At 42.7% G+C, this 24,480-nt stretch overlaps 1 protein-coding gene across 4 annotated transcripts in view; it reads left to right on the top strand.

Annotated features, from left to right (window-relative positions):
• Nucleotides 1–24,480, top strand: part of ak8 (adenylate kinase 8) — a 148,389-nt gene that overhangs the window by 53,286 nt on the left and 70,623 nt on the right. For 3 of the 4 annotated variants that reach the window (XM_068011864.1, XM_068011861.1, XM_068011862.1), the window contains 5 exons: nucleotides 2,952–3,033; nucleotides 14,221–14,292; nucleotides 16,945–17,145; nucleotides 18,833–18,964; nucleotides 23,164–23,253. In XM_068011864.1, the coding sequence (XP_067867965.1) occupies nucleotides 2,952–3,033; nucleotides 14,221–14,292; nucleotides 16,945–17,145; nucleotides 18,833–18,964; nucleotides 23,164–23,253 (577 nt within the window). The remainder of the gene's footprint in view (nucleotides 1–2,951; nucleotides 3,034–14,220; nucleotides 14,293–16,944; nucleotides 17,146–18,832; nucleotides 18,965–23,163; nucleotides 23,254–24,480) is intronic. The other variant, XM_068011863.1, reaches the window with a different exon arrangement.

The following is a 24,480-nucleotide window of genomic DNA, read 5'->3' as shown; positions in this document are numbered from 1 at the left end:
AAGGGGCTGAAATTTGTAGTCCCGCTGCTGAGATCGGCAGCAGGTGAAAACAATGGTGGTCCGCCTGTGTGGGCCGCATGTCCCGGAGCCGCCACGATATTAAGCGTGACAGCTCATTTAAATAGCCGGGGTGGACTGTTAATTGTGTGATTATATGCAGATGAAGGGAGTTAATTGGGGTTCTAGTTGAGTACTTAAAACCAGACATTCACTAGAACTGGGAGCGGGTTTTGTGTGAGGAGCTACATGTTTGTAATCCTTTTACTCTGCACAATAAATGTGAAACTGAGCAAATATAAGCTTCGTCATTATCCTTCCATAACAAGCTTTCGGGAGTTGAACATGGTTTTTTTCACTCAGTTTCACATTTATTGTGCAGAGTAAAATGGACCCCCCCCACCCCCCACCACATGGAGGGGCGGACTGTCCGTCCCCGGCAATGGAGTCAGCTGCCTGTGCGCAGGCACTGACGCCATTTTTAAAGGGCTTTGAGTCCTAACTTTCAATGTACATATTTAAAGAAAGATTTAATGAAAAAAATTAAATGAATTTATTCTGCCCCTCTCCCATACTCCCCAAATAACCATAAAATTAATTACTTGCCCTCTCCCCCCCCAATACTTCCCTTGCCCCCCTGACCTTTCCCCCGCAAAGTACATAAACTTTACACTATTACCCTTCCCACAATCCCCTACACCAATGATATGACTTTGACCTCATTCCCCCCCAACCCCCGCACTGATCAGCTTACCTGCTGCCCCCTCCCCAACCAATGTTCCGCCTTGGTTCCCCGGATGGAGATCCGAAGGTGTGGGAGTGCCGGCCACCGGCACTAATATCGCACCAGGACAGACGGCAAGAATGTAAAGGCAATTAAATCAGTTATTTAAATTTATTTACATATGTTAATGGCAGTCCCGTCGCTGAGTGGCAGGGGGCCCGCCACGAGGCCTCACCACCGCCAGCACTATTGGGCAGGCCCCTCATCAGGGTCACTGACTTGAAACATTAACTCTGCTTCTCTCTCCACAGATGCTGCCAGACCCGCTATTTCCAGAATTTCTTGTTTTAATTTCAGGTTTCCAGCATCTGCAGTATTTTGCTTTTATCAAAAAAAATGAACACTATACGATGTGATTTACAGAATTTCCAAATTCAGTCAGAGTTAGAATTTTGTTTTCTAAAATTGGACAGTTAAATGTGTAAGATAATTTTAAAATGCAAATTTCAAAGAAGGATATACAGGACTATGTGCAGGTAAGATCACACAATCCCATGGCATCAATAGATTAACACTGATAAATCCCCTCATTTTTTCACATCCATACAATACAGTAATATTTTATTTAGAAATCTACAAAGAACTTAAAAAGTAAAGGGCATTGGAGAAATAAGTCAATAAGAAATAAGTGACACAACTGCGGATGAGGGTTTCAGTGCCAGAGGGGTATAGCTGTGCATGGAGGCAGATAATGTTGCAGAGGTGGAAATACGAGTTGTTGTTAATGGATGGGATGTGGGCTTTAAAGCTCAGTTCTGGATCGAACAGGATGCCAAGATTTTGCAATATTTGGTTCAACCTGAGAATGGCTGAGGTGGGTAGTGCGGGGGGCAGGTAGCAAGCATGGGCAAGAATCTGTGGCAACAGAGTGGAGATTATGATTAGGCATTGAAACCAATAGCTTTACCCTTCATGATACTCAGTTGAGTCAAAGTTTATATTCAACCATGATTTGATATTGGACAGCCAGTCTAACAGCATGGAGCGATCAAGGGAGGTGGTGGAGAGGTAAGACTAGGTGTCGTTGGCAAATATTTTGGATATGACTCTCTCTAGATGAGGAAGGGGAGAAGGCCAAGGACTTTAGAGGTACCGTGCAGTGCTGGGAAGAAAAGCCATTATTGGAGATGTTTTGGCTGCATTTGGACAAATAGGAATGGAATCATGCAAGGGAGAGGAGATGGAGAAAGGTGGCACGGTCGAGATTAAACATTGCCGAGAGGGCAAGGTGGGAAACCACACCACAGACATGGTTTGTGACTCTGGTTGGAGCAATCTCAGTGCTCTGAGAAGTGCAGAACAGAAAAAAAAGGATTCAATCAGGAACTTTCAGAGAGTTATGCACAGAGTTGGGAGGTAATGACACACTCAAGGACCTTACAGAGAAATCATAGATGGCATGATAGTGGGAGAAAATAGATAAATGGAGGGTAGATTCTTAAGATATAGATTTATATCATAGCTTTAGATGAGATACCTACTGATTTACTTGCCCCACCAAATGCATGGTGATTATCAAGTGAGGCTGAAGATCAGAAAAAATTTTAGAGGAGGAATGAAAATGTGGAATTGACTCTCAACAAAAAAAGAGTGAATGCTATTCTAATTTAGCTCCTTCAGAAGCCATTGAGTAAGTGTCGGTTATAACAAGGATAGGCACAAATGCTTGAAAACCTTCTGAAATGATACAGTTCATGTGATCCTGGAAGAGTCAATGAGTCACCTGTACAGTATAAGTAGAATAAAAGTTGTGGCTAATGGAGTTGTATAACTATTCTTGGATTTGCTTGATTACCCTTGAGATGGAAGAGATTTCACAGAGCTTATTTTCCTAGATATTTACACATAGCCACATAGATGGTTAGTGTGTAACCTGGAAATACTCTGCAGAAGTTGAGGTTAAAAATATACTGCTATTACGGGTAAGGTTTTAACTCACTCAAAACTTATACTTAAAATCGGGCCCTGCATATCTGGAGCACTTGATGCTGATTCTAAGTGTAAAGAGTGGCAAAATTACTGATTTTTCAAGACTGAAGCAAATCTTGTGCTCTTAACAAAGCTATATGATGTATTTAATATCATTTTATGTAGTAAATTCTAATACCGCATACTTTTCCCTCATCTCTCTATTTATAACCAACTGCATCTCTGTTGTTTGTTTTCTCAGGGCTGGGTCCTAGTGGGCTTCCCCAGAACACGAGAACAGTCACTTGCATTACAGGAAATAGGAATTGCACCAGAACATGTTGGTGAGTTTTCATGGATAATAATATTAGCTAAAAGCAAAGATCCTAGAAATTGATCCTAGTATTAGAACAACACAGTAGTCAGGTCATTGCACGAAGACAAAATGGTTTAATTCCACACTTTTCCAAATTATTGATGTAAGAACTCTCCCCCCGCCAAAAGTTAATTTTACACTTTTTCTCTACCTATGTAGCTAACCACAGAGAATGTTGAGAAACAATATTAACCTTGCTATTGGGGGAAAAAAATTCCTTGTGTGTGAGCTTTTTTGAGTTAAGCAATATTATTGTAAACATATCTTTCCACAAACAGTAACAGTCATTTTGGTCTGATTAAAGAAGCTATTTACTTAAGAATGAAAGCTACTGTTTTCTCCATGTGTATATCTATGTTAAGGAACTTAGTTACAAAAAAGTGAATAAAATAAAATTGAATAAGAAAGCTAATCCATAGTGTGGGGGTGGAAACTCAGTTGAATTCTAGGACAAAAAAATTTAAAATTTCTTTTGAGAAAGAAGACTTCCAGTATCCAAAGAATAACATATCAATTTATATGCATTCACTCATACAAAAATGTTCTACTTCAAGATGAGAAAATTCTTTTGTTGCTGGTACCAGACCAGTGAGAAGTTAAGAATTGGTGGTACTTCAATTTGCATTAAACCAATATTTGCATTACCTCTTGGCACGCCATGTTTGGTCTTGCTACAGGCAATGTGTTCAATGCAAATGTGCATTCCCAATTGTTTTCTTATTGTACCCAGTTTTGATGAGTTCCCCTCCAAGTTGCACACCATCCTGATGTGGAACTATATCGCTGTTCCTTCATTGTTGCTGTGTCAAAATCCTGGAACTCTTTCCCTAACAGCACTGTGGGTGTATGTACACCACATAAACTGCAGTGGTTCAAGAAGGCAGCTCATCACCATCTTCTCAAGGGTAATTAGAGATGGGTGATAAAGGTTGGCCTTTCCACCGACGCCCACATCTCATGGACAAATATATTAAAAAAACTAGTCAGTGGTAAAAATGAAGTGAGTTAGTTCAGGCCAATCTCTTTATTGACAGTAGGGGGGGGGGGGGAAACTTTTATCTTTTTGGGGCATTTCGTGTTCCTTAAGGTGCTGGAGAATGGAATGTTTATTTTCTTTGTATTCAACAAGTGTCAAGCTCACATGTAGTACAACTTGAGTTTTTGATACACTGCATTGGATATTAGCTTCAAAGAATCCCTTATTACATGAGTGCAACACTACCATTTCCCACCTTATGGCTTGTCTGATTATGACCAACCAATTACTGCCAGTTTTGTGGAACTTGTGATTATTGGGAATTGGCTTGACAATACTCAAACTGATTTCATTTAGGACTCTTAACAGCTGTCAGAGACTTCCATCCCATCTGTCTGGAGCTGGATTTTAAACCAGGCCAGTGTTAATACCCAAAGCATCATCTAGGCCACTGGAAAGTGAGTTTATTTGAGCCTTTGAAGCTCCTTCAGTGGAAAGCTATCGCCGCAATTTTTTGTTGGGCGTGAGGTTCCCACCCACCGGCTGAAAAGTTGGTGGCAAAGCCCGACTCCGCCCCGACTGGGGAGCCAGGCCAGGATTTATACGCTCCCTAGGCCCTTAATTGGCCTTGGACAGGACTTCCACCTCCTTGAGCCGAATGGAGCTGCCGGCCAATCAGTGTCCCAGCAGTGCCACTGGGAGACAGACTCGCAGACAGGTAAGTTTTTAGGGCCTCACCGGGGTCAATCAGCTGGGCCCCGGCTAGGCACGGGGGTTCGGTTAGGGAGCGGGGGGAGTGTTGTGCGTTGGGGGCGTTTGGGGCTTTGGGGCAGCCCTCCATGGCGCACAGGGTACCTGATCAGGAGGGCCCCCCACCCCAGCCCGCAAGAAGGCGGCCTGGTTTTATCAGGCGGGGTTCTTGAGGCTTTTGCTGTCTGGCTGCCGAGGGTAAAATACCCGCAGCGGCAGGAGGAGGCCATTAAGTGGCCAATTAAGGGCCTTGATTGGCCTGGGGCGGGCAGGCCGTTTCTCGCCGCCGCTACCCCATGTAAAATTGGAGCAGGAGGGGGTCAGGAACGGCCTGCCACTCAATTTTACACTATCCCCTGCCTCCCACTCAATTTTACGCTACCCCCTGCCTCCCACTCAATTTTACGCTACCCCCTGCCTCCCACTCAATTTTAGCCCCCCGCCCCACCAGCCTGCTCATTTGGGGGACGTAAAACTCCGGCCTTTATGCTTTAGTTACATGAAAGCATTGTACCCACTTAGTTATTGGGTGAGTTTGTTTGACACTAGCCCTGAATGTATCAAAATATAAAAGAATTTCTATATAGAGATAGAGGAATAAGAATGACAAAAGCTGAAAATTTACAGGATGTAAATAGGAACATAGAGATCAGAATAGGGCATTTAGTCTCTTGAGCCTGTTCTGCTATTCAAGGCAATCTTTGACCTAACTCCCTATATTCCTTCATTCCTTTGGTTAACAGAAATCTATCAATCATAGATTTAAACTGAACAATTGTCCTAGCATCAGTTGCTGTTTGGGGAAGAGAGTTTGTATCTTCTACCAGCTTTTTCGTACTGAAGTGTTTCCTACCTTCACTCCTGAAAGGCCAGGTTCTAATTTTTAGGCTATGCGCCCTAGTCCTAGACTCCCCAACCGTCAGAAATAGTTTCTCTCTATCTACCATGGCTGCTCCCTCAATATTTTGAAAACTTTGATAAAATAATCCTTTGACTTTCTAAATTGCAAGGAATATAACAGTTTGTGTAATCTCTCCTTGTACTTAAACCCTTGGAGTCTAGGTATCATTCTATTAAATATTCTCTGCACTCCCTCCACAGCCAATATATCCTTTCTAAGGTGTGATGCTCAGAACTGCTCTAATCAGATGTGGTCCAACCAGGACTTTGTTTAACCTCTTGTATTTTAGTCCTCTAGATATAAAGGCCAGCATTTTATTAGCCTTTGAGATTATTTTCTCTCCCTGCCCATGGCATTTTAATGATCTATGTCAATGGCCCCCCAAGTCTCCTTTGGACCACCACTGTCCCTGACCCTAGATTTACACCATTTAGAAAGTATTCAGTTCTATCCTTTTTAGGTCCAAAATGGATGACCTCATACTTGCCTATATTGAAACCATTTGCTACGTGAAATACATGAAAAAATTAATGATCTCCAGGAAGTCTAAGCAAGATCAGGGAACACTAAAGTTATAAATATTACATTGTAAACTTGAATCAGATTGATTCCCTGCATGCTTACCTGTAAGACCAAACCTTTTTTTTTAAAAAAAGGTGAAGATATATAGTTTCTTTGTTCTCAGTGTATTTGCACTTGCATGTTCAGAAAAATGTACAAAAAACTGGAAAATATAGTGACGTACAGGTAAAGTGTGGTGGCATGACCTCAATCAGTTCACAGTTCAAACTCCAGATTGAACAGATTTCATACTGGATCATATGTATCGGATAACAATTATAAAATTTATTATATTTCAATTAGAGCAAAAATTAATCTGACATATAAAACCATAATAAAAAGAATATTTCTTCTGTTCTTAAGCAAAATGTCTTTATTCGGCTTGGTTTAATTTTTTTAACCCAGTAATAATGCAAGTTCTCCTAGTTTGGAAGAACATGTTAATTCCTTGCCTCCCTTGTCAGAAGAATTTATATCTACAGCACTTCTTAGGAAACTTGTTAAAGTGATGTTTCATTAATTGCCTAAGAACAAAATCTGAACATTAGCTTGTAAGGTGTAATTATTGGGAATGCTTGTCAGAAGAAATAAAAAATAGACGTATCAGGAAAGTTATGCAGTGGAAACCAAGCTTAAAAAGAAAAATAATCTGGTTATTCTATAGTTGCCAGTGGATGGTGGTCTTGCAAATCCCTAACTAGTTCAATGCACTGAATTTTTCATTTTAGGTAACTATTTCAGGTAATCTTCAGAGTTTGAAAATTTCAAGGGATTTAATAAACATCTTTGAAACCTCTGTTATTGAATGAAAACTTTCAAAGGAACACAAAGCTTTGTCCCAGACCTAATAAACAGAATAATAGATGATGGCAACTTGCAGTATCGATATTTTTTTTCCACTCATGAATATAAAAAAGAGAGGGAATTTCTGTAGAGTGGATCTATCACAGATAGAAGAAAAGACTCAATTATGTACTTGGCAAAGGTAATTTTACAAAATCCCATTCCTGTGGAAAATCATGGGAATGTGGGCACACATTCCAAAATTCCTGATATGTTCTCATGCTGGGTGAGACTGCATTTCTTTTAGGTTATGCATTTATTTTGCAGCTATTGTCTATCAGAAAAACATTTTGATATAGCCAGGGGAAAATAAATTTTCAAATGTTGTGTCATAGCATTACTATTTTATCTGTGTGTTACACACTACCTATACTTCACTCATTATTCTTAATATAAAATAGCAAACATAATGTTTTAAGACTATGTACCATAGACCATTCTCAAAAGGTGTCTAGGGACCATAAAAAGGGTGGCCCTACCATCTTACAGCCCACCAAAACATTAATGGGAAACATGTGAAGCCAAAACCAATGTCCAGCAGAGCCCTTGGCTCGGTGCACCCAGACCTCAGATTCCCTGCTGAGTGTGGCTCTCAGCCCTGTCAACAACTATTAACATTCAAATACACTGAAGCATGTTGGATATCATTAACCTACCTGGTACCATACAATTTGTAAAGTAGAAAGCATTCTATAATGTACAGCAACCTGAGAAAATATTTAGTCAAGAAATTTGGAAATATTACAAATAGCTGTGTGTAGTTTAAAGGCAGTAATTCAGTGTTCGGCTTCTGTCGACTTTCTTCTGAATAAGACTGGTCACCTCTCTGCTCAAATCAGTGATAATATAACTCGTTTCTGCGATGAATTGAAACTAATTGATTTGCTACATGATTTTGGTTAAAGTACATAGGATTTTTAAAGGGCAAAATAGCTACCATAAACCTATCTGGGTTCAGTTTACTGATAAAGAATGTCAACTGTGAGGGAGGACTTTGTCTTCATTTGATATTCATTTTTTTATAGCTGCTAACTTGGCCAGTTTGTGCAAGTTGATTTAACTCAAAGTTTTATTTTTGATCCAATTTATGCCTTGTTTATTCAGAAAGTATTACTGATAAATTCCACTGTTTATGTAGGATTTACTTTTCATTCGTCACTCAAACTTAGATGAGCACATTGAGGACTGTTGTCATTGCTCCTTCTCTTTGCTCCACCTCAGCCATGAACTCTTCCTTTTCAGGTGCACTACAACAGTAATTCTGCATATATAGTAATGCTATGAGCATGATGACATTGCTCTCACCCCTTCTCTCTACACGTATGGTTGAAACAAACCTTTGCAAATATTGTTTACTCAGACTTTTTAAGAAAAATTGAGCTACACATAGTGGGTCGATGCCTCCCTGCAGATTCTTCTCCCGGCTGCAAGGCAAAGGCAGGAGGTCCTCTTCCCAGGGATGGTAAGAAGAGACCCTCCTGTCTGACCAAGCAACCCTGGACTAAGATCACAGAAGAGGTAAGCAACTGTGGGGTCATTGCCCCAGACGTAGGTCCAGTGCAGGAAGAGAGTCCACAGCTTCCTTCGGTCTGCCGAGGTGAGTGCCCTTTTGGGGTTTGCATGTGGGTATGCGACAGGCAGTGCGACATGGGGAGGGAGGCAACAAAAAGGCACTGCCAAACGGGGTTAGGCATCACCATATCCTTGCAAATACATGGTTGCGTCTCAGCCACAAGCCACCTTCTTTCAAATCTCATCCCCAGTACCTCCCCTGTCAGCACATGTGGAGAGGAGCCAGGTAGGTAACCCCAGCAGGGGACGAGGGGCTGCCAGTAGCAGAACTGTTATCTCGCTCTTCCTGTGACGTCTTAGTATCTCTCTCTCTTTCCACGTGCAGGGCAAGTGGGCCCATAACAGGAGGGAGACCTCGTTGACTGGCAGAGGAGTTGTTGACATATGGCCTCTCTCGATGGCTGAGGAAGAGGCATTCAGGTTAGCAGGCACCGAGGGCAGCCGCTCAGTAGCAGATGGAGAGACTGAAGTTTTGGTACAAGAGAGTGAGGATTGTCTTCAGTTGACATCCGACACACTTCTGCAGATGCACATCATGCACGGCTGGCATGACGAGATCTGCAATGCATAACCCGTACAAGTTTGTGTTCTCTCACACAGATTGGCTTCCACAGGAGACTCAACCAGAAGGGGGCCAGATGTCGACCTCTGAGGAGGAGGAGCACTCAGAGGATGCACTGTCCCATGACTGTCCTGCACCTTCCACCAGCGCAGAACATCTTCAGCTAGAAGTGCCAGTGAATGATCCATCTCGGCCTCCTCCTGAGGTCCCTAGCATCACAGATGCCAGTCTTCAGCCAATTCAGTCCTTGTGATATCAAGAAATGTCTGAAGGCACTGGATACTGCAAAGGCTATGGGTCCTGACAACATCCCAGCTGTAGTACTGAAGACTTGTGCTGCAGAATTAGCTGCGCCCCAGACCAAGCTGTTCCAGTACAGCTACAACACTGGCATGTACCTGACAATGTGGAAACTTGCCCAGGTATGTCCTGTCCACAAAAAGCAGGACAAGTCCAATCCAGCCAATTACCGCCCCATCAGTCTACACTCGATCATCAGCAAACTGAGGAAAGGTGTAGTTGACGGTGCTATCAAGTGCCACTTAAACAGTAACAACCTACTCACTGATACTCAGTTTCGGTTCCTCCGGGGCCATTTGGCTCATGAGCTCAATGCAGCCTTGGTTCAAACATGGATGAAAGAGCTGAACTTGAGGTGAGGTGAGAGTCATTGCCCTTGATATCAAGGCAGAATTTGACTGATTGTGGCATCAAGGAGCCCTAGCCAAACTGGTCATAGGAATCAGGGGGAAAACTTCACACTGGTTGGAGTCATACCTAGCACAAGGACAATGGTTAGAGTTGTTGGAGGCCAATCATCTCTGCACCAGGATATCACTGCAGGAATTCTTCAGAGTAATGTCCTAGGCCCAACCATCTTCAGCTGCTTCATCAATGACCCCCCTTCCATCTTAAGGTCAGAAGTGGGGATGTAAGCTGATAATTGTACAGTGCTCAGTACCACTCGCAACTCCTCAGATACTGAAGCAGTCTGTGTCCATATGCAGCAAGACCTGGACAACATTCAACCTTGAGCTGATAAGTGGCAAATAACATTTGCGCCATGCAAGTGCCAGGCAATGACCATCTCCAACAAGAGAGAATCTAACCATCTCCCATTGACATTCAACAGCATTATGATCGCTGAATCCCCCACTATCAACATCCTGGGGGTTACCATTGACCAGAAACTGAACTGGACCAGCCACATAAATACTATGGCTACAAGAGCAAGTCAGTGGCTGGGAATTCTGCAGCGAGTAATCCACCTTCTGACTCCCCAAAACCTGTCCACCATCTACAAGGCACAAATTAGGAGTGTGGTGGAATAATCTTCACTTGCCTGGATGAGTGCAGCTCCAACAACACTCAAGAAACTCGACACCATCCAGAACAAAGCAGTCCCGCTTCATTGGTACCCCATCCACCACCTTAAACTTTTACTCCCTTCTTCACTGATGCACAGTGGCAGCAGTGTGTACCATCTACAAGATGCACTGAAGTAACTTTCCACACTTCCTTCAACAGCACCTTCCAAACCTGGGACCTCTTCCACCTAGTAGGACTAGGGCAGCAGAATTGTGGGAACACCACCATCTGCAAGATCCCCTCCAAGCCATGCACCATCCTGATTTGGAAATATATTGCTGTTCCTTCATTATCGCTGGATCAAAATCCTGGAACTCGCTCCCTAACAGCACTGTGGATATACCCACACCAAACGGACTGCAAGGGTTCAAGAAGGCAGCTCACCCCAACTTCTCAACGGCAATTAGGGATGGGCAATAAATGCTGACCTTGCCAACTATGCCCACATCCCATGAAACTAATAAAAAAAAGAAAGATACTTTCACCTCGGTGGGTTTCTGTGCAGTGGTAGATTCAAGGTCACAAGCTGGTGAGAGCACTGCACACCCGCTTGAGCAGCTGGCTGAGGTTGAGACAACTGAGGCCACTGATCATTGGAGGACTGTAATGGCCAGTTCCACGATGAGCCCCAGGTTCATGACAAGCCTCTGGTGTCAACAGCACATGCTGGAGTCACAGAGAGGGTAAGGCAACATCTGGCGGAGATACCAGATGCCATGTGGAGTCCTGAACAGATGATGGAGGAGTCTATGCCATGAGTGCTGCCATGCCTTAGGCATGTGAGAGCATGGCTTCCTCCATTGAAAGGTTGGCGACTCTCATGGAGAGCCAGATCCCACAGATGCACGCAGACCTGCATGCCATCGCCTTGGCAATGAGCTTGAGGCAGAAGTGGCAAGGCGAGAGAAAGAAAGGTGCCTGGAGTCTTCTCCAGCTCCTTGTCCTTCTCTGGTGAGCAGGGAGATTCAAGTGAGCATTGAAAGGGGGGAGGAGAGTCTGATCTCTACAGTTGGGGGCTCTACTAAGAGTGCTCTGAGAGTGGACAGTGGTTCTGCAGCCCTCCGCCAGTGAGCCCAGATCCTGCAGCTGTGAAGCCTGAGGAGAGTCTTGCACCAGTGCAGGAAACCCTCAGGCAGCCAGGGGACGGCCGCCGAAGTCATCACCTGCCAAGGGGCAGCCTGATCAGCAGTCTGCCTCCAGCCCGGTTGCTGGCGCTGGGTTCCCACCTCATAGAAACGCCTGCAAACGTATAAAGAAAAGCACATGGACGCACACAGGTGTTTGAAATTTGACGTGCTGCATCATATAAAGTTCTTTTGTCAAGCAATTAACCTTCATTGTGTAAAAGTGATTATTCAATCATGCCTTAATAGTGAGCTGCTGACTTCACCCTTCCCCCTGAGTGGAATGCCAATTTAAGCACACCCCTCATTAAATATGATCGATCCCCCATGGGCACTAGCGCATGTTTCAGCTGGGCACTAGGCACAGAACACAAATGGAAAGGAGGCGACAGTATACATGCATTGAGGTCAGTCTTTATTGGTTTCTCTGTGAGTGGACATCATGGCTGGAAGCGAGTATTTGAGATTGTTTATTGCCTCCTTGGCCTGTCGCTCAATGTGTCTGGTCTCCAAATTTAGGGCTTCAACATCCAGTGCAGCTTGCTCCCTCCACCGCGTCCTCCTCATCGGTGGAGGAGTGTCACTCAGGTATCGCTCTCTGCGGTGCTATATTGTGCAGAGCACAGCAGACCACCACAATACGTGACACTTTCTCTGAGGCATACTGCAGGGCTCCACCGGATCGATACAGGCACTGGAATCTCATCATCAGCAGCCTAATGGCCTGCTCGATGGTCGCTCAGGTGGAGCCGTGACAACTGTTGTACCACTCCACCGCTGCAGTGCAAGGGTTTCTCACAGATGTGAATAGCCAAGTCTTCTGGTCAGCCCTGGTCTCCATCCCTGAAGGCAAGCAGGGGGCCTGAAAAGCTGTGGCACCTGGGACTGTTGAAGTATGTAGGCGTCTTGGCTGCTTCCTGGGAAGCGGGCACATACCTGCAGGAAACAATTTTGATGGTCACAGACCAGTTGAATGTTGATGGAATGAAAGCTTTTCCTGTTGATGAAGATGGCTGACTGGTCCGTTGGAGCCTTGAATACCATATGCATGCAGTATATCACACCTTGCGCCTGGGGAAATCCAGCGATGGCCCCCAATCCAATGACCGTCTCTGCCTGACTGTCAAGGTCAGTCCGGTCGTGCACATAGTCGCCAGCCCTCTTGAACAGGGCATTGGTAACTTCCCTGATGCAGCAGTAGGCTGCTGCCTGGGAGATGCTACACATGTCCCTGCTGGATCCTTGGAATGATCCAGACATGTAAAAGTTTAGTGCCACTGTGATCTTCAGGGCTTAGGGTGACCCCAAAATCCCATAGGTCACAACTCATCCTACAGCAGGACGCATAAATCAGTGATGGCCTCCCTGGAGAGGTGTAGCCTTTGCTGACAATGCCGTTCGGACATTTGAGGTAGCTGATTCGAGTCTGGTACACTGTTTGACACAGGTGTGCCCTTCTTGACATGGCCAGCTGCTGTCACTCTCATTGTGGATCTTTACGGGCAGGCGCAGCTGTCTCTTGGCCCTCTTTCTGTTGGAGGTGCTGCCTCACGCCACGGGAGGTCTGAAAAAAAGGGTGTATGAGACCCCTGCAAAGCAACTAGTGGGCTTACAGAGCACTCTTGATGCAAAGGTGACCTTGCTCTGGCAACTGAGGTTTTGCTACTTCTCCTGGCAGAATCCCTGATGTCCCTTAGTGCCCACCCTTGCTGATGGCCAACCCTTTCATCCAGCAGTGTTGGTAAACAGACATCACACCCAACAGTTTGTTCACCTGATATAACCACCTGAGACCCCAACCCACCTTGCAGAGCGCACAGCACTACAGTCCGAAAATGGCCTCCGTAACCCCCTCTCCCCTTATGCAGTGCTAGTCATGGCTGCCTCCCCATCGCAGCACTGAAGCCTCGCCTCAGTGCTTTCAGCTTTCAACGGTCGTGAACCCGAAGGCAGGTGAGTGCTGCCCTCCGACCCCTTAATCACAAGCCCCCCCATTAACTTGTGACGAATGAGATGCTAATATATTGAAATTAAGTGTTCTACAATTTAAAATACATTTCCGTCACGTCAGGGCGTCAATTCCACCTTGGTGCTTTCCCGCCACGGACTGCGTTACGACGCCAGATTTCTGGGGGGACGCTTCCGAAGCGATTTCTCGTCTCCCCCACGCCACCATTTCTGCTTCAAATGGCCGCACAAAATTCTGCCATCCATGCCAGAAGTGTGTTGCACATTATACTGGTAAAAGCTCCGGTACAACCTTCACCTGAAACAGACATTTTGCATGTGAAAATAGAGGGCCTACACCTGTCTTATGACTCCTTCCCGAAATTAGCCCCGATACTCAAATTTAAAGACGCCAGGTGCCTTTGCCACCAGCTCAGAAGGTGGTGTGAGTGTTGCTGTGGCTAAAAGTGAGCACAATTTGGTTTCTGCTCAATTAATGATCCCATTGTAACTATACAATTGTACATTAACTGCATCTTTTCTATCCATAGTCATACTTGATGCCCCTGATACTGTACTAATTGAGAGAAATCTGGGGAAAAGGATTGACATGAACACAGGAGGTGAGATATATTATTTATAAATTAACTCTTTATCAAAGGTACACCTTATATTAATCTGTAGCCAGTTCCATTTTTCTCTGGCCCTCTCTCTGACATTCTGTACTTTTTTTTACACTGCAGTATCTTAACGATTGAAACTAATTTTTTACAAGGAGAAGCAAGTTGTTTCATTATGCTTCTGATGTATTACGGTTAATAGGGTGTCCAGGGCCATTTTTGTAGAAATATACAACTATGCAATTCAACATGGTGTCTTCCCAAGACTAGCGATTGCAGTTAGAAAGACATTTTACAGACACTAGTTAAATACAAGAAGTCACTTTTTGTTAATCTTGCCTGCATGTTATAGGAAAAAAAGCTAGTCTATTTGGTATCCCTAATGATGGATTCGACTCATTTGTTTGTGCCCTGGGAGGGAAGAGACATAAAAATATTGAAGGCTTGACAGAAGAAAGATAAAAGAAAGGACACGCATTTATATAGCGCCTTCCACATCTTCTAGATGTCCCAAAGAAACTTCACAGCCAATGAAGTACTTTAGAAGTGGACCTGCTGTTGTAATATGGCAGCCAATTTTCACACAGCAAGATCCAACAAACAGAAATGTGATAAATGATCAGATAATTTTTGATGGTGTTGGTTGAGGAATAAGTACTCGATATGGGCTATTTTATGCGTGTAATCTTGGTTCAATGTTTCATCCAAAAGACGGCACCTGCCTCAGTACTGCCCTGTGGTATCAAACTAGATCATGTGCTTAAATCTTTGGAATGGGGCTTAAACCTATAACCTTCTGGTTCAGAAGTGAGAACACTATTACTGAGTCAAGGCTGATACTTGCAGGAGGTCATCAGGTTGTTAAAGAAAGAAAAGAGAAATTTAATAATCTGAAAGAAGCTTACAAATTCACTGGGGAAATCTGCATTTTGCTTCAGTTCATTCCATCATACCAATTATTTTACAATTGGATCACTCTGATTCCTTTGGTATATGTACCAAAACAGGTGTAACCATTGGTTCATTAGCTGTTTACTTAACTTTCATCCCTGTAATTTATTTATCATTATAAAAATCACAATGGACATTGTCTAAAATATGGAGCCTAGTTTCCTTTTGTTTAGGGATGTTTTATATATATATAAAGATATATATATATATGTATATATATCATTGTTTAAGAAAACCCACCCTCTACCACTCTGTCCTCTCTATCAATTGTGCCATCACTAACCTCCCCTTTCTCTCCAATATCCTCTCAGCTCACACTGATCTTTCCCTTTGAACCCCTTCAGCCCAGTTTCTGTTCTGCCTATAGTACTAGTCAAGTCAGTAATACATCCTTTATGATGCTTTATCTATCCATCCCCTTCTTCAGTTCAATGCAGATGACTCCTGCAACTTAATTCACTGTCTCTCCTCTTGGTCTAGCAATGAGTCACCACTCTTGTTCAGTTGCAGTTCTATCTGTCCTAACTTGGATAGTACATCACTTGCAATGATTTCTGTTTCCACTCCTGCAATTTCACCTTGGAAATACCTCAAAGTTCCAGCCTTTTATCTCCTATTCTTATCTACATGTTGTCCCGCAACATCACTGATAGGCAAGGATTGATCTTCCTTTTTTAAAAATGAGCATGTTATCCATAGTCTACACATTTATTTATTAGAACTATATTCCATTTATTATGTTTCACCATTTATTATGCTTCACCATTTTCTTAATCTTCTTTATGCAATTCTTTGAGAGTTTTTCAATATTGAAGTTATAAAAGGTGACATTTGCATCGTAACATATTAAAGAGTATTTGACATTATTCAGATTAAAATTAAGTTAAAAGTACTTTCCAAAAACTATTTTTGAAACTTGGACTATAAATCCACAGTTCTGGATATCATTGTAACATTTTAATCACTGTTTTCCTTAGGTAATAGGATAAAATATTGCTTTGCAACGATCTTTTAAGTATTTTTATAGTGCTTTTCCTATTATTCATTCATTTCAAATACTCTTGCATACTTACTGTCCTTCCCATTATCAGCTGGCCTAAGTGTATGTTCTTTATCACTCAGTTATTCAAGTTATAGCTTGAAAATTATCAAAGTGTTGATTATTACGGCGGCACAGTGGCGCAGTGGTTAGCACCGCAGCCTCACAGCTCCAGCGACCCGGGTTCGTTTCCGGGTACTGCCTGTGTGGAGTTTGCAAGTTCTCCCTGTGTCTGCGTGGGTTTTCTCCGGGTGCTCCGGTTTCCTCCCACAAGCCAAAAGACTTGCAGGTTGGTAGGTAAATTGGCCATTATAAATTGCCCCTAGTATAGGTAGGTGGTAGGGAAATATAGGGACAGGTGGGGATGTGGTAGGAATATGGGATTAATGTAGGATTAGTATAAACGGGTGGTTGATGGTCGGCACAGACTCGGTGGGCCGAAGGGCCTGTTTCAGTGCTGTATCTCTAAACTAAACTAAACTAAGAAAGGCTACTGATGCATCTTGATCAGCCCATATGTATGTGTAACCAATGAAGTGGGTTTTATATTCTTAATTTTGCTTTTTTGAACAAAGACTATTGTTCCTTTAAACAGAGTAGTTGATATTTCATATCACACTTTACCAGTGCATTCTTCAAAATTTACCTTTGCCTGTATACTTTAGAAATATATCATATAACCTTCAACTGGCCAACATCCAATAAGGTACAGAACCGCCTAGTGAAACCTAATGGGATAACGGAGGAAGAAACTGCAAAAAGATTATTGGAATATCGCAGAGTTAGTCATGGGATACTGAATAGCTACAGTAAAAAATACCATATCATTAATGCTGATCAGCCCAGTGTTGATGTCTTCTCACAGGGTAAGTAATATTCTATCAACTATCCTTTGTAGGAAAAGCTAGGAAGGTATCATCAGTATTGCTGAGAGCTTCTGTTTGGCAACAAGTGAATTCATGAGTGAAACTGTGAGTTGCACGCCCTTTTAGTTCTGGGAATTGGTTTTAAATCCAACCCAGACTAATGAGATGGGACTTTCCGATATATGCTTTATGAAAGGTTCCTAATTTAAAATAAGCTGGGGTAGTCTGTATATTCTATATAAAATCCCTAGGAGGCACAATTTTACAACCAGCCATGCATCGCCAATGATCATGAGAATGGTCAGATTATTTGTTCTAGACATCCACCATTTACTACAACGGTGCATGAGTTGGCCCATATTTCCAACATAATTGAAATTATAGTAAGTGATAAATGTTTACAGAAAGATGGGGACATTTAGTCCCTTTCTCCCCCGTCCCACGACAGTGCAACAGGTTGAAACTCACTGGATTACATGATGCGGTGGGAGAAAGTGGGGGTGGGGAGGAGGGGGTTGCAGAGAGGAGAATTAGACAACTCTGGAGCCGCACTTTGGTGATGCAGTGTACTGTTACATCACTCCATTCAATAAACACATCATTGTTAAGTTGGACAAAGTACGTAAATAAGGTAATAGTGGTGAGAGTAGGCCCAAAAATGAAAACTAAATGTATATATATTTATATCTGCAAATTCTCCATTTTGATGACTTTTACTCACCTACTCAAATATTAATAAGAAGGAAAACAAAAGAAAACTGTCAGCACCGACACAGTCTGTAAAGATCATGAACCTTGTTTCTTTGTGGGTGTCTTTCAACTGTCTTATTGTTTGCAGCCATCATATTACTGCAGTGCCGAGCTTTATATTCTCATTCACAAATAGAGAAATCCTGCTGAACAAAAACATAAAAATTTGATGTTGCATTCCATTGATTTCTGTCTTGTTTTTCAGCATAAATTATTTTAGTAATTTGCAACAATAAGTGGAAGAATAGGAACATGTAATCTTTGTAAACTCATTGTCTATGCAGGGTATTTTTACATGTATTGCATTATCAAACCAGAATATGTGAATTTTGCCATGTGCTGTGATTAGTTTAACTGACTGTGCCCTTGGGTTTTAAAAAATAACTGTGTTCTGGATTGTCTCTTACATGAAAGACCAGAAAACACAAATGATAAACAGCAAATCTATTTGATTTTTAATAAGATTTTAAGCAGAATTTTGCAGAAATAACTTTAAATTTGAGTTTTTAAAAAAATCTGTGCAATGATCTACTTTAATTTTACAGTGTAGTTATTTTTCTTTCAGAAAAACTAGGCTTACACAAGTGTCTGTTGATATGTATACATAATTGTTTGTATTTTGTACAATTAAAATTAATTGAAAAATGTATTAAAAATTAAAAATCCGCTTGAATCTGATTTCTTTAAAGCTTGGGGTAGACTGTTCATGTACTGCAAGCTTTATACACTTTTGCAACTATGAAAGAAAATCAGCAGGGAATCATTACATCTAATTACTCTAGAGTTAATTAATACAAATAGGGCGGGGGGGGGGGGGGAGGAATCCCCTACAAACGGGGCTTAACAGCATTCATACTGCATGAGCTTGCTTCTCTCTAAGTATTATTAGTGTTCAGGGTCTCCACTGATTTTCTTTTAACATTTTCATTCTACACAGCTTTGAGCCATGTCCAAAGCAGACATCGATCCAATGCCCCCTACACACCAAGAATCATTCTCCTTGGTCCCCCTGGCAGTGGCAGGAGCCTGCAGGCAGCACTGATTGCTGAAAAATACAGGATTGTTAACGGTGAGCACTAACTCAGTCGGACTTTTTGTCTTTATTGAACTCCTGTCTTTGGCTTGTACATTCTGCTGTATAACAGCAGTACATTTGAAATTGTACAATCTGGCAGTAAATACATGGTAAGTCCATGGCCTATTATGACCTGTTTCTATTACAGCATTGCCTCCGGAGGCACCAAAACATAAAACACAAAAATGTGGCTGCTAGGTCAGTGCTTCCACATTTGATTTTCAGTGACTTATCATAAATATACCTTTTATATTTCTGTCTACTGGAATGTAGGCTGAACTTTTCAGCAAAGAATCAGGCTTGCACAGTTTTATGCAATGTTGCCAGGTTTTAGCTCAATCAATGCTATTAATGATAAATTATAAAGGAAAAGTACAAATGTTGGAAATACAAGAGCAACAATGTCATGGGAACATCATCATCTGCAAGTTTTCCTTCATGTTGCACACCATCCTGACTTGAACATATATCACTGTTCCTTTGTTGTCACAGGGTCAGTATTGTGCAATTTCCTACATGCTACTGTAGAAGCACCATCACCGCAAGAACTGCAGCTGTTCAAGGAGAAGCACCATCTCACCACCTTCTCAGGGTAACTTGGATGGCCATTTATTACGGCCTTGCCAATGTTATCCACATCCCAAGAACAAATTAAAATAAGTAGAGCTAGTCAAATCGGTATCTGTAAAGAGAAAGGATAGGTTATGATGTTTTAGCTGTGTTCATCAGAACTGAAGCAGGGTACACAACCAAAATGGCATAACTTATCTGTTTATAGATGCTGGCAGACCTGCTTCCTCTTGACAGGATTTTCCGTTTTTACTGTCAATGATTCCTCCTTAACCATCTCAAACTGTAATCAGCATATTTTGGTGGTTTCATTGTTTTTTTTTCCTGAGGGTGTGTCTTCCTCCTCCAAGAGGGCTGATGGCCAATTCCTCAGATACCTCCGAGTGGTGTCAAGGTCACCTTTTGGTTGAATTATCATGTTACTTAATATAACATGCTTAACATGCCCAGCATCAATCTCAATATCAGTTTGAAAAACAGAATGAGGATCCACTGTGCTGGTTTTGATAGATGTTAAAGATCCCATGACACTGTTTCAAGAATAGAAAGAAACTCATGAGGAGGCTGACGGCGAGTTTCAGTTTTCACGAGGTTAACAGCGGAGTGGTACAGAAATAGGCTGTTTGGCCCAACCTATCTATGCCGGCATTTATGCTCCATTCAAACCTCCTCCCATCTTTCCTTATCTAAATCTATCAGCATAACCTTTTATTCCCTTCTTCATATGTTACTAGCCTCCCTTTAAATGCATCTATACTATTCACTTCAACCACTCCCAGTGGTAGCAAGTTCCACATTCTCACCACTCTTTGGCTAAAGACGTTTCTTCTGAATTCCCTATTGGATTTCTTGGTGACTATCTTATATTGATGGCCTCGAGTTTTGCTCTCCCCCACAAGTGGAAATATTCTCTCTGTATCCATTCTATCAAAACATTTCATAATTTTAAAGGCCTCTATTAGGTCATCCCAAGCCGTTTTTCAAGAGAATGTATACCCTTGCATTTCAGCGGCTAGATTTTTAGCCCTGACTGGGTGTGGGAATGGAGGTGGGCAGGCACGGAATTTTGTGCCGCCAGCCAGCATGCCAGTTCCCTGGCTGCATCTTGCCCCAGGATCTTTTTCACGGAGTGGGGGATGGGGGGGTAGCAGGGCTACCCGTCTGCAAGCAGCAAGTAGCCAATTGACCCACTTTGAGGCCTGTTAATGGAGGCCAACTGGATAATTCCAGTCAGCCTTCAGGTCCCTGCAGGCGGCAGGGGATAGTACAGCTGCCTGCAGGCGTCCTTCCAGCGGCGGTCCTGGGGGCCAGCGCTCGAGGCAGGCTTGGAGGCCCCCCTGCCTGCCTGGGTTCAGGAGCAGCCACAGGTTCCCTCCACCCCATGGTGGCGGCCCGTCTGCAACGGCCATTTTTTATTTTAAACTTGAAAATGTTGGAGAGAGGACACCTCCATTTTGGGGCGCCCTCTCTCTCTCCTGCAAGAGTATCCTGCTGCTGCTTCGAAGCTGGAGGGCCTCTTATTGGCCCTCCAGCTTTGAGAGACCACCTGCTGTTCTTAATTGGATGGTGAGCCTGCTTTCAGGCTACCTATTGGCCAAATCAGAGAAAATCACAACTGAGTGACTGTTTCCCACAGTGCGAACTTCTGATTTCCATTTGAGCCTGACCGCAAGGTTTTTTTTTCCAAAATATACTTTATTCATAAAAATCTGTAAAAAATACATTACAAAACAGTTCAAAACAGCACCAAGTTGACATTCCAAAAAGTGCAAAGGATATCAGTTTTCTTCAATACAGGAGTGAGTTGCCTCACAACCCTTCCATTCCATTTTATCTGCCATGTACTTTTGGGCCTCCTTATCTCGAGAGACAATGGATACGCGCCTGGAGGTGGTCAGTGGTTTGTGAAGCAGCGCCTGGAGTGGCTATAAAGGCCAATTCTGGAGTGACAGGCTCTTCCACAGGTGCTGCAGAGAAATTTGTTTGTTGGGGCTGTTGCACAGTTGGCTCTCCCCTTGCGCCTCTGTCTTTTTTCCTGCCAACTACTAAGTCTCTTCGACTCGCCACAATTTAGCCCTGTCTTTATGGCTGCCCGCCAGCTCTGGCGAATGCTGGCAACTGACTCCCACGACTTGTGATCAATGTCACAGGATTTCATGTCGCGTTTGCAGACGTCTTTATAACGGAGACATGGACGGCCGGTGGGTCTGATACCAGTGGCGAGCTCGCTGTACAATGTGTCTTTGGGGATCCTGCCATCTTCCATGCGGCTCACATGGCCAAGCCATCTCAAGCGCCGCTGACTCAGTAGTGTGTATAAGCTGGGGATGTTGGCCGCTTCAAGGACTTCTGTGTTGGAGATATAGTCCTGCCACCTGATGCCAAGTATTCTCCGAAGGCAGCGAAGATGGAATGAATTGAGACGTCGCTCTTGGCTGGCATACGTTGTCCAGGCCTCGCTGCCGTAGAGCAAGGTACTGAGGACACAGGCCTGATACACTCGGACTTTTGTGTTCCGTGTCAGTGCGCCATTTTCCCACACTCTCTTGGCCAGTCTGAACATAGCAGTGGAAGCCTTACCCATGCGCTTGTTGATTTCTGCATCTAGAGACAGATTACTGGTGATAGTTGAGCCTAGGTAGGTGAACTCTTGAACCACTTCCAGAGCGTGGTCGCCATGTACATTTTACAGCAAACCCATATTTGGTGTATATCGCCCAAGGGGTTTGCCATGAGTCCAGCCTCTCAGTTCACTTTGGTGGGAGGACCTTACACAGCCTGACAGCGAGGTCCTGAAGCCTGCAGGAAAATCCTGCCTGGGTATCATCCTTGCAAATCTTCTCTGCGCCCTCTCCTGTACCTCTATATCCTTTTTATAATATGGCAACCAGAACTGCACGCACTACTCTTAAGTGTTGTCTAACCAAGCTTTGATACAGGTTTAGAACAACTTCCCTACTTTTCAATTCTATCCCTCTAAAAACAAACCCTAGAGCTTGGTTTGCCTTTTTTATGGCCATGCTAAGCTGTGGCAAAACTTTTATTGATTGATGAATTAATATTCCGAGATCCCTTTGTTCCTCTATCCCACCTAGACTCACACCTTCCAAGTAATAAGTGACCCCCCTATTCTTCCTACCAAAATGTACCACCTCACATTTATCTGTGTTGAGCTTCATTTGCCAATTATTTGTCCATTCTGCAAGTTTATTAATGTCGTCCTGTAATTTCTTGCAGTCCTCCTCAGTATTGACTATCCCCCCGCCCCCCCAATTAGGTGTCATCTGCAAATTTAGAAATTGTGTTATTGATTCCAAAGTCCAAATCATTAATGTAAACTGCAGCTGGTAACAACCAAGCAGAACAGCTGCTTGCCAGTGATTGCACATAATTTTATTGTTCTTCACAGCTGCGGTGAATGATCTGTGAACACTTGAGTTTTTCAGAATTTTTTTTATGAATGTGTGGCATGTTATATCCAAGTAAATACATATACCTTCAGGCATACTGTAACACTGCTCCGAAGGAGTGATGGAGAATTATAGAGTGCTGTAGTTTTACTCGTTGATGGGGGAAATGACTTCTTTGAATGACACTGGTGAGATGAGTACTTGTTTTTTCAGTTTCCTGTGGACAGCTACTGAAGGAGCCTGTCGCTGCTGAGACAAGATTCGGTGAAACCATTAAACCCTATGTTGAAAGTAGGCAGCCAGGTAAGGTTCCTGACCCCCCTACTGATCGTGTTCTGATATTGAACAAAGGGCAAGATTCAGACACCACCAGAGCTTTTCTCCCTCGTTATTAACAGGGAGTTCAGGAGACATTGAACAACTGAATATATCAGAGTGAGATCCATAGGGACATCCTCTGCACTTCTCTCTAGCCCTTGCTTAGAGCATGTTTGTACTAGCTGAAGGCAGAGAAGGGTTATTGAATAATTTACTAACTGATTAATAGACTCACTTGGGTATAATTAGGACAGGCATAGGCAGCAGCTACAGTAACCAGTACAGTGCTTAAGGGAGCTGGAGGCTGCTTTAGCTTCGCCTGAAAGAAAGTTTCTGGGGCGCTGCTGTTTGAAGATGAGTCAGGAGGAGAGCAGAGCCCCTGCTCTTTTGAAGTGGAAATAGGACAGTTTGAATCTGTCAAGTTTAATTTTTCAGAGGTGCATTGGACCCTGTGGTGCAACATACTTGCCTTTTTTTTTGTCAAAAAAGTTTTTTTTATGTTATTTTCCAAAAGTAAAGTTTATTCTTTAAATATATGAAACAAAGTATTTTTTTAAATCATCAGTAGCTAACAGTGTAAAATTACATTAATATGTGTTTTTAAATCCCATCTGTTATCCTTTATCACCCCTTGCTGATAGCTATCCTCTTCCAGAATGGCTTATGGGGTGGTCTACAAGCTAACTTTTAAGTTCAGATATTCAAGTGGGAGGAGATAAGCAGCTTTCATTATACAGTCTTTATAATAAACCATTTTAACCATGCTAGAATGCAACATTTTTAAAACATAAAATCAGATTTTTAACTTCTTAAAATTTAATTTAATAATTGAAATTAATTTCACCACCTGAATTTAGTTTCACCACTTGAATTGTATTCATATATTTTCATCATAGAATAATATATACATCTTTGGTGCCAAATATCAAGTAGTCAAATAAAATTTGTTGTTGAGCCTGAACCTTTAAAAATAGATTATTATATTACACAGAGTATTAGTGTTTCCAATATCCTTGGTTTATAGAGGCGATGACTAGTTGTGCCCAAATACATTGCAAGTCAAATGTCCATATCCAGTTGATTAAATAAATTCCCCTGGTGTAACCTCAAAAGCAGTGACCTGCATTACTAAAATAAATACTGTTAATTCTCAATTAGTAGATTAAAGAACTATTAACCCAACAATGCCCAATGTGTCAATTTATACAGTTT

The sequence above is a fragment of the Heterodontus francisci genome, chromosome 32 (assembly GCF_036365525.1).
Source record: "Heterodontus francisci isolate sHetFra1 chromosome 32, sHetFra1.hap1, whole genome shotgun sequence".
Taxonomy (NCBI): domain Eukaryota; kingdom Metazoa; phylum Chordata; class Chondrichthyes; order Heterodontiformes; family Heterodontidae; genus Heterodontus; species Heterodontus francisci.
Note: the sequence above shows the minus strand (reverse complement) of the source record. Positions and strands in the feature narration are given on the sequence as shown.